The sequence below is a fragment of the Onychostruthus taczanowskii genome, unplaced genomic scaffold (assembly GCF_017590055.1).
Source record: "Onychostruthus taczanowskii isolate IOZ18803 unplaced genomic scaffold, ASM1759005v1 scaffold24, whole genome shotgun sequence".
Classification (NCBI taxonomy): Eukaryota; Metazoa; Chordata; class Aves; order Passeriformes; family Passeridae; genus Onychostruthus; species Onychostruthus taczanowskii.
The window spans coordinates 8,596,295-8,605,984 of record NW_024499684.1 but is presented as its reverse complement, the minus strand read 5'-3'; the positions used below and the strand labels follow the sequence as shown (position 1 = coordinate 8,605,984).

The 9,690-nt window shown below is 59.6% G+C and overlaps 2 protein-coding genes across 4 annotated transcripts; one reads left to right on the top strand and one right to left on the bottom strand.

Moving 5' to 3' along the window:
• The first annotated feature begins 918 nt into the window (after positions 1 to 918).
• On the top strand, positions 919 to 4,703 carry LOC121336538 (PHD finger protein 13-like). The gene is made up of 5 exons (XM_041405820.1): positions 919 to 1,533; positions 2,295 to 2,389; positions 2,680 to 3,292; positions 3,609 to 3,647; positions 3,760 to 4,703. The coding sequence occupies exons 1-5, from the start codon at positions 1,434 to 1,436 to the stop codon at positions 3,984 to 3,986; spliced, it is 1,074 nt and encodes a 357-aa protein (XP_041261754.1). The 5' UTR covers positions 919 to 1,433; the 3' UTR covers positions 3,987 to 4,703.
• Positions 4,704 to 4,890: 187 nt separating this feature from the next.
• LOC121336677 lies at positions 4,891 to 7,903 on the bottom strand. 3 transcript variants are annotated; one of them, XM_041406033.1, is made up of 2 exons: positions 7,585 to 7,903; positions 4,891 to 6,739 (listed from the first exon to the last, which is right to left on the bottom strand). In XM_041406033.1, exon 2 carries the CDS (start codon positions 6,713 to 6,715, stop codon positions 5,591 to 5,593), a length of 1,125 nt encoding a protein of 374 aa, XP_041261967.1. In that variant the 5' UTR covers positions 6,716 to 6,739; positions 7,585 to 7,903; the 3' UTR covers positions 4,891 to 5,590. The 3 variants fall into 3 exon arrangements, with proteins under 3 accessions (XP_041261967.1, XP_041261969.1, XP_041261968.1); XM_041406035.1 differs by lacking the exon at positions 7,585 to 7,903 and adding an exon at positions 7,111 to 7,142; XM_041406034.1 differs by lacking the exon at positions 7,585 to 7,903 and adding an exon at positions 6,874 to 7,104.
• Between the last annotated feature and the right edge of the window lie 1,787 nt (positions 7,904 to 9,690).

Genomic DNA, 9,690 nt, shown 5'->3' with positions numbered 1-9,690 from the left:
ATCCAGGTTGTTTATGAAGATTTGAAGAGCATTGGCCTTAAAACTGAGCTCTGCAGAGCCCTACTAGTGACTGGTCACCAGTCTGATGCCACCCTATTCACTATAACGTGACCTGTGAGGCTTTGCTCACCCACAGCATGACATATCTATCCATCTGTGTGCTGGACATTCTGTCCAGAAGAATCCTGGGAGAGACCATATTGAAAGCTTTACTGAACTCCAAATTTTGTATCAAGGCTTCCCTAGATCAACTACTTGAGTCGCCTTGTCCTTAAAGGAAGTTAAGTTTCTCAAGCAGAACTTTCCCCTCATGAACTTCTGCTGGCTGTGACTGATGCCTGTGTTGTCCTTCAGGTATTTTTCCATAACTCTCAGAATAATATTCTCCATAATTTCACCAGGCACTGAAATGTGACTGACAGGCCTATAGTGCCCAGGATCATCCCTCTAGCCCTTTCAGAGAAAATGTTTGCCCATTTCCAGTCAAGTGGGATCTCTCCAGGTTCCCATAGCAGTTCAAAAATCATGGAGAGAGGTCTCATGATGACATCCACCACTCTTTTGAGTACTCTTGGATGAATTCCATAAGGCCTTGTACAGCATCCCTAGAAAGGGATTCAGCTGGAGCAGCAGATCCTGCACAAGTTTGGAGTTGACTGGGAGTTTATTATTCTCACAGTCATGGTGCTCCAGCTCAGGGACCCCTAGAGCCCATCACTGGTGTTGAAAGTTGAAGGGAAGAAGGCATTAAACATCTTTGCCTCGCCTATCTACCTGCTTGTGGGATGCCCATCCTCATCTAGTAACGAGAAAACGTGAATTCTGGGGTGGTTTTTGCTGTTGACATATTTTAAAAAGAGGGAGTGACTTTTTACACAGGCGGATAGTGGTGAGAGAAGGGGGGATGGCTTTAAAGTGAAAGAGGGGACACTTTGGATATGAGGAGGAAATTCTTCCCCGGGAGGGTGCAGAGGCAGGCGCACAGGTTGGCCGGAGCAGCTGTGGATGCCCCGGCCCCGGAGCCGTTCCAGGCCAAGTCGGACGGAGCACTCCGGTGGGGTGGGTCCCGCCCGGCCCCGGCGCGCGGGGACCGTTCGAACGCGGTGTTCCTCCCGAGCCCCAACATTCCATGAGCCGCGACCGGCGCGGGCGGTGGGCGGTGCCTCGGCGTTGCCGTTGGCAGCGGCGGCGGGTCCGGGCGAGTCCAGCCCGGCTGCACTCCCGTGTTCGGTACCGGGAGAGGCGGACGCTCACCGGCACCCCCCCGCACCGGGACGGCCGGCGCGAGGCCCCGCCTCCGCCTTCCCCGCCACCAGGTGGTCCCGCCCCTGCGGCCGGGGCGGCGCTCGAGCCTCGCTCCCACCGGCGGCGGGCACCGCACCGGGACTGCTACCGGCACCGGGACTGCTACCGGCACCGCCACCGGCACCGGCATGAGCGCCGGCGGGCAGCCGGCGGAGCCCTGCCCCCGCGGCGGGCCGTGCTCGGCGGGGAGCAGCCCCGTGCCCAGCCCCGCGTCCCCGGCGCCCCAGGGGGGGAGCGGGGCGGCGGGGGGCGGATGGGGAGTCCCTTCTGTCTGTGTGTGTGTGTGCGGGGGGGGTCCCCTCTGTGTGTGTGTGGAAGGGGGAGGGGGTCCCCTGTGTGTCCGGGCGGGTCCTCTCTCTGTGGCTGTGTGTGTGTACGGGGGGGTTCACTCTGTGTGCGTGTGTAGGGAGGGGGGTGCCCTCTGTGTGGCTCTGAGTGTGTACGGGGGGGGCCGGCCGCCGCGGGGGGAGCGCTGCGGCCCGGCCCCGGCTCCCCCTGGATCGGCCGCGGGGTGCGGGGCTGCCCCGGTGGGGCGCTGGTGCTGCCGGCGGCGCCCGGCCCTCCCCCCGCGGGACCGAGCCCCGGGCGCGCCGGGCGCTGCCGCGGGAGCGTCCCCCATCCCGGAGTCACCGCCCGTGGGTGCACGGACGTCCCGGCACCGGGCCCCGAGCCGCTGATTCAGGCTCCGCCGGCGGCTGCCCGGCTCTGGGTGTCCCGGCATGTCGTCACGGTGTCGTCGCGTGTGTCCGGCCCTCCCTCCCCCCCCGCCCAGCCCCGCCGCCACCCCGCCCGGGATCTGGGTTTAAAGGGAAGGGCTGCGTTTGCCTCGGCTGATGATGAAGAGTTACGGGAAGGATGGGTGTTTGGGTGACCTCGATGTTCTGTGCTTGTAAAGCTGGCGGGTGGTCCAGGGCTGCCGCCAGAGCCGGCTGTGATACCGGCTTGGTTGGGATATCCCGGGAGTTTAATCCACTCGCGGTGTTTGTTGCAGCCACTTCAGAAACGACGGAGAACTGTGGAGGATTTCAACCAGTTCTGCACCTTCGTTCTGGCCTATGCAGGCTACATCCCCTACCCTGAAGAGGTAAGTGGGCTGGCACAGTGTTCCTCTACAAAGACACTGGTTCTCCTGGTCTCCCTGCCATGTGTAGACTCAGCTCTTTGGTTTGGTTTGGAAGGGACCTTAGAGATCATCTAGTTTCATCTCCCCTACCATGGGCAGGGGTGTCACCCACTGGATCAGGTTGCTCAGGGCCCATTCAGTCTGGCCTTGAAGTTTGGGTAGACACTGCTGCAGAGTCATTCTCTCCTTACCCCAAGTATCTGTGCTCTGGTCTCCCCTGCTAATCCTTCATCTTCCCCTCTTTCCACTAGTATGTGCCCTGGACCCACGGAGGCAGCATGAGCCCCCAGAACAGCACGGGGAGCACTCAGGACAGCGATAGCTCAACCTCATCTCACTCCTCTGATGGCCACATCCCCATGGACAATCGGAAGAGCAGGAATGCTGTGGCCAGGGGGGCTGTGGGCAGTGGCCTGCTAATGAACAGCCCTGCTTTTTCCACTGCCTTCTACAACGTCCGGCCCCAGCAAATCAAACGGAAGAAACCACCAGCAAAGAAACGCATTTTGGAGCAGGAGGTGAAGAAGAGGGTGCCGCTGAGTGCTTGGAAAGACTTTGGGGTAGAGCAGGATGGGGTGAAGCAGCTGGCTGCACTGGCAGGACAGCTGTCTCCTGTGAAAGAGGAGATATTGGAGCCTTCCCTCAACCCGCCTGGGGACCCCCAGCCCAACTCCCTCCTGGAGGAGCCAGCGACGGAGGAGAAGGACTTGATGTACGGAGCACAGGGAACTGAGAAGCCTGCAGATGATCCTCAGCTTAAGGAGCATGACTCCTTCTCTGGAGAGAGGAAAAGCCCTAGTCCCTGTAATACCTTGGACCAAAGCACAGGGGAAGATACAAGCAGAGAGACCTCCCAGCTCAGTGGTAAGTGTCTGGGGGACTGCAGAGGGTCCTGTTGTGCTGCAGCCAGTGCCAAACATTGTCCCTCCTTCTGCTGGAGCCACCCTTGCTGGCCACAGGGAGGGTCTGTCCATAGCCCAAGCTTCTCCCAGCAAGAGGAATACTTTTGGGACCTGGGGGACTGAAGTGCAGAGGGCAGGAAGCTGACCAGCCCTTTGCTAGCTCTGTTCTGCTGAGCAAGTGGTGCAGACCTGAAACAGGTCTGAAGTGGGGTGCAGGGCTGCCTTACTCATCTGATTTTGATTTTTTTTTTTTCTTTTTCCCCCTTTTGCAACTTTAGCAGTCGAATTTGCAGAAGTTCCCAACACCAAAGCAGAAGGTGAGTGGGGGGCTGTCCCGTTTAACAGCAGTAGAACTGGCTGCTCTGGCCACAAGCAGAGGTGCAGCTGGCGAGGCGGTGTCTGAGCGTGTCTCTCTCTCTCCCTGAGCAGATGACGATGCCTGGGATCTGATCACTTGCTTCTGCATGAAGCCCTTCGCAGGGAGGCCCATGATCGAATGTAACGAATGCGCTACCTGGATCCACCTCTCTTGTGCCAAGATCCGCAAATCCAACGTGCCTGACATTTTCATCTGCCAGCGGTGCCGGGACGCCAAGCAGGAGATCCGCCGCTCCAACCGAGCTCGGACAGTGCCCCGCAAGCGCCTCGTTGACTGATGCTCCTGCAGAGCAGGAAGGCCGGGGGTCCCTTTTTAACCTGAAGACTTAGACAATCAATGCACTGGCAGGGGAGGGGCTGGGACACAGGGCTGGACTGTCCCCTCACACCTCTGGCCCCTGAAAGCTGCCCTGCGTGTTCTCCCCGAGGATCATATTGGCCATAGAGCTCGGTTATCCCAGAAGTGTGCAGGGGATAGGAGGGTGGTCCAGATGCTCATCCCTGTGGGTGGTGTGTTAGTGTTTGTGATCTCCTGGGGCCCCACATGCACTAACTGTTGGATCCCACCTCCTCCTCACAGCCCCTCCAAAGAGCCCTGCCCATGTGCCTTCTGCACTTTCCCTGGGGGATGCAGGCCCTGCTCCTGTCCTGGTGACACTCAGCTCAGCCCCTACCTGCCAGTCCCCATGACTATAATTCTTGACTGGGTTCTTTCCTACTTGCACATCTGGTTACTGTGGGACCACAGCTGGGGGCAGGGTGTGGGACAGCCCCCTGTCACACAGCAGCCCCCAGGCTTGTCCCTGTGCCTCTCTCCTCCTGTGGAAAGCCTGGGCCCCAAAAGTGCTTTATGTTTTTATAGTTACTTTGTATTATAGTTACTTTGTATTATAGTTACTTTGTATTATAGTTTCTTTGTATTATAGCGAATTCTGGTCCTTGCCCTGTGGAGTGTGACTGGAGTCTTATGTACATAATAAATACTTTTGCCATAACAGTGGTGGCTTTGGCATAGGTCAGTGACCTGGATTCTCACGTCCCTTGGGGGAACCAGGCGTTCCCCTGCTTCCCTTCTGCTGTGGCTGGGAGGGGATCTGGTGTAGGGACACCTCTCAGCCCTGCTACTCCCCCAGGTAAATCCCAAGCTGCAAAAACAACAGGAAACGAGCAGACCAGTGCATCTGTATTTAATTTGTATTTGACCACCTCCCCACGCTGCTGCAGTTTACAGGGATGCTCCATGGATAGGTCCTCAGGAGGTGCATGGCCTGAGGGACAACCTTTTCAGTGGGAATCATGTTCCACAGGCTGCTGCCATCTCACAGGGAATGTTGTGGGTTATGCCACAGAAGCAGCAGGTCTGATGGCTCAGGGAGGACGGGTGTCCATGTGCCTTTGCTCTGATGCTTAAGGCAAATCACTGGCTCAAAAGGAGAGCTTTGCTCTTGGGCTCTGACAAACCTTCCTTGTCTCTGTCTCCACTCTGGAGTGCAGTCAGAAATCAGTCCCAACAGCAAGTGAGGTACCAAAGGTTCCAGTTTTCTGCACAAAATAAGCCTCTAATTCCAACACAGAGATACTGGTTTCATTTGCAGATCCAGACGTGTGCCAGCTTCCATCAGGCTGTTGGGACAGGTGGGGGATGCAGTGAGGGTGACAGGACAAGAAGGCTCTGGGCTGAGTGCTGACCTGGCTGGGGCAGCAAGAAGGCACTGTTTCTGGGGACCCTTACCAAGCAGGGTCCTGCTGGTACTACTTTTCAGTTCCAAGGCTGCAAACGGTTCAGGAACAGCAACTAACCTGGGTATAACTTCTATGCTAGGGAACAAAGCTGGAGTTATGCAACCAAGCAAGTATCCAGTCGAGGTAGGTAGGCAGTGGTCTATTCCTCCTTGGCCCAGACAGAGCTGCCTGCCTTCTGCTCCAGGTGGGGAATCACTGCCTCTGTGTAAAACTTCTCCAGTTTGGGCACTGTCTTCCCCCAGAACTCGCTGTCAAACTCCACAGGGACCACAGCCGTCTCCTTGTTGGTGTGCACCACGAAGTCAGCCCGCTGCAAGCCAGTGGTTCCCAGCTGGCACTGGACCTGGGTAAAGTAGGGATGATTCTTCTTCAGGGCATAGGAATCCCCATCCACCTCCAGGCAGAAGTCCTTGTCCTTGCAGGCCTCGCGCACCGTCCTGTTCCTGTGCTTGTAGGGACACTTCACCTCCAGCAGCCCCAGGTCCTTCCCTGTGGCTGGATCCTTGATGATCCCATCTGGGCTGGCAGCAAGCCAATTCTTCTCGGGGTGAATGAAAAGACCACAGTCCTCCACTTGCACTGGTTTGCCCTCCCTCTGTGACTTCTGCTTGTAGGCCTCCACAGCCACCTTCTCATTGCGGATCCCCCAGGACATGGCTGGGGTCTGCACCTTGGAGCCAGAGCCCATCACCTCTTTTAGGTAGGACTTGGGCACCTCGTCTGTCTTGCTGTTGGCAAACTTGCTGTTGGCAATTTTGGGGGCCACGGAGGCAGTGATGCGGTTCTCCCGCCACTTGTACCACTTGGGGTTCTCCCGCTGGCCCCGGGTCTCCCTCTCCACCTTCGGGATGTCCTGGCCCTTCACAGGGGGCAGGATCTGGTCACAGGCCTTGCTGAGGTCAGCCCCAGGCTGCTTCTTCTGTGGGTACAGGTCAGCTCCGGCAGGACTAGCGGCTCCCTTGGCATCAGGCGCCTTCTGGGTTGTAGAACTCCTGCTGGGTGCTCTGCTCTTGTCCCCAGCATCTCCTCGGGCTCCACGGGATGCTGTGGATCTCGGCTGAGCAGAGGCTGCCTTTGTCCCCCGCCCCTGCGTGGGGGTGGCAGCTTTGGCAGCCGAAGTGCTTCGGGACTGGCTCCCTGCAGCTGCGGCCTTGGCCCGGCTGGCTGAAGTGGAAGGCGGGGGCGCAGCGGGAGCAATTTTGGAGGTGGCTGTGGCCGGTCGGGGGGATGATGTGCCAGCAGACTCCTTCCTGGGTCTCCCCATTGCTACAAGTCAGACGGTCTTATACTGCGAACATGGAATAAAGTTTAATGCAGATCTTCACAGCACTTATTTCCCTGTTCTCAGCCCTCCCAGCGCCTGCTCCAGGGCACACCGTGTCCGTGCCAGAACTGCTACTCCCACACCTTCCCTCGGCTCACGTGTCACGGAGGAGCGGCAGCTGGCCCAGCTGGGGTGCTCGCTCTCATCCCCCCTTCCCGGCATCCCAGCCCGGGCCGCCCCGAGGGCAGGGCGGGGGCACGGCGGCCCCGCGGAGCCGCTTCTGCCCGGGAGCGGCGCGTTCCCCGCGGGCCCGTCCGCTCGGCCAGGCCCCGGAGATCCCAGGCGCGCTCCGGGACCGCGGTGCGGAGCTCCCGGCCCGGGGCCGCCGCTCTCACCGCTCCGCCGCCGCTCCGGAAGCGCGTCCCGCCTTCACCACGTGCCGCAGGGGCGGCGGCCCCGGTGCGGCGGGGAGGGAGGCGCGGGGCCGGGCGCAGCCGGCGGCCGAGCCCCCGGTCCCCGCTAGAGGGAAGCAGCCGCTCGGCCATTCGCTCCGCGGGATGTGCCCGGGCATGCCCGCTCCGCTCCGGCCCGACATCCCTCCGCCTTCCCCGCATCACGCCGCTCCCGGCACCCCCGGGCTGGGGTCAAACCCCGCAGCCTCACCCGTGGGCAGGGGTCCGAGCCGGCCCTCGCGGAGCCCATCCCGCCCGTGGGCAGAGGGCTGAGCCTCCCGAGCTCCACCGTGAAGGGACAGGCTGACCTGACGGGACCCCGCCGAGCCCCGATGGCCCAAGCTGATCTGAACCTCCACGTCCCACCGCGAGCAGGCGTTCGGGAGAAGGGCAAGAAGCTGGAGCGGCGATACCCACCGTGCAGCGCCCGCTGTGCCGTGCCGTGCCGTGCCGTGCCGTGCCGTGCCGTGCCGTGCCGTGCCGCCGGGGGAGCAGCTCCGGCAGGGCTGGCACAGCCCCACCTCCGAGCCTCGCACAGGGCTCGGCCCCCGGGCAGGGAGCGGAGGCAGGCGTCACGGAGTTTCAGGTTCCCCAAATCCGGGCAGTTTCGGTTTCTGCAGAGAGGCTGCTGCAGCTCCCCCCGGGCCCGCCCCGCGGCTGGGAGCCCCTGTTGTTTTCGGCTGCCGAAAGCAAATCCAGCAGCCACCAGTGTGTGGCCTGGTCTGTGTCAGAGCCAGCCCCACAGGGGCTTCCAGCCCCTCCATCTACCTCTGCCAGCATCCTGGGAAGATTTCAGGCAGGCAGGCTGAAGTGCTGGCAGCATTCCCAGCCCCTCTCCCCAAGGATCCCAGATGTCTCCACCAGCCATCTCTAGCTCTGCTGATGTGTCGTTTCATTTCCTCCCTCCAGGCTCTCTGTAACTCCCTGCGGCTGGGCAGACCAGTATTATGCAGGTTAAGCCAAAGTGTGCCTGATTTTGACCAGAAACAACAGTGGTACCTTCCTCCTCCATGGCTACCCATCCCCAGGGTTTGGTTTAGTTCTTGCTTATTCTGGAGCAGCTAAACAGGACTCCCCTGCCTCTCTCCCTACAGGCAAGCCTGTACAATCTTCAGCGGGGACTGAGGAGTTGCAGCTGCATTGAGCACAGTTCCTGCCAGCCTGGGTTTTGGGTTATTTCCCAAAATAGCTCAACTCACACTAAATTCACAGGGCTTATCAGCTACTCAGGGCCTGAGAGCATCTGTAAAATCTCTGTGGTCTGTGCCCCCTCCAGCAAGTCCTATCAATGGGTGATAATTCAGCTCCAGGAAGAGGTGATTTGGGGATAAATACCCAGATCCTGATTGGTCCCTTGGGTTGTGCTGCAGCTGCTGGCGAGGTGTTACTGGGGTGTGAAGGTGCTGAATGGAGCCATTGGGCTGAGCTGAGCCTCTCTTTGCAGAATTTAGCACGTCGTAGCTCAGCACTCTGCCGAAGAGCAATGCCAAGCTCTCCAGGTCTGTTTGTGTCGGTGATGAACTGCTGTAGGGAAGCTGTGACAGTGCAGAGCAGGGACACAAACACCTGATGCTGCTGGGATGGAGCCCTTCTGTGTCTCCTGCCGAAGCTGCCAGCACGCTGGGGAGGCTCAGCTGTGTCCCCAGTGCTGCACATGCCGTTGTCACTCACCTGCTGCCACACCGGGGCCACCTCTGACCCTGGGGGCTGGCCAAGCTCCATCACCCTGGTTGGTGGCACTGAACCAGTGCTCGCATTTGGATGCTTTTATTCGCCTCAGCTTGGCCTAGAAATGATATCTCAGAGAAAAATCAAAGCTTGTGGGTTTTTCCTGGGGCTGGAGTGGCTGTGGCGCGTTCTGTGGTGATGGGAGCGGGAGTGCCGTGCACGTCCCAGGCTGTGTGGATGTGTCGTGGTGTGTGTGGGGCCTCCAGCAGCTCCCAGAGCTGGTGGCTGTCACGGAGGGATAACACATGGATTAGCATCCTTCTCCTGTGGTCCTAAAGGAGAGGGAAGGGGAGCAGCTGCACACTTCAGCTCTCCTCTCTGTGCCGGGAGGGGAAGGGGTATGCCATGGGCCATCTCACATGGGGGAGGGAATGGCCCAGAGTGCTCTAGCAAGGGCCCTAGGGATGCACAGAGTGCCTCTTGGCCAGATAATTGTTGACTAAAGCTCGGGGTGAGGGGTCAGGAAGGAGGAGCGTGTCTCACGCTGTAGCCAAGGGCATCTTCCACTGAGATTTCCCTCCGTTGCTCCTGCTGTCACCTGTGAAACGCGTGTCAAGGGGCTGAAGCTGCAGTGCCATATGGGTCAGCTCAGAGGTGAGATCTAAAAATACCTGCTGAGGACTGGGGACTGCTCCCCTTGTGGTGCTGCTGGATTCTTCTGCCCCAGTTTGTGCCTGGACTGGCTCCAGGTTCCGTGTGGCTGTGGCGGTGGGTTCTGCGGTGCAGGAGGTGGGGGGGACTCCTCTCTGTGCTCTATAAAAAGGAGCTGCAGCAGCACAGTCCTATCTATAGCAC

Bases quoted from the DNA above. Each gene is read 5' to 3' on its own strand.
- LOC121336538 (XM_041405820.1), top strand. From the start codon at position 1,434: ATGAGCGCCGGCGGGCAGCCGGCGGAGCCCTGCCCCCGCGGCGGGCCG. The intron at 1,534-2,294 runs GGGGGAGCGGGG...GGTGTTTGTTGC, and splicing joins CGCGTCCCCGGCGCCCCAGG to AGCCACTTCAGAAACGACGG. The intron at 2,390-2,679 runs GTAAGTGGGCTG...TCTTTCCACTAG, and splicing joins ACATCCCCTACCCTGAAGAG to TATGTGCCCTGGACCCACGG.
- LOC121336677 (XM_041406033.1), bottom strand. From the start codon at position 6,715: ATGGGGAGACCCAGGAAGGAGTCTGCTGGCACATCATCCCCCCGACCG.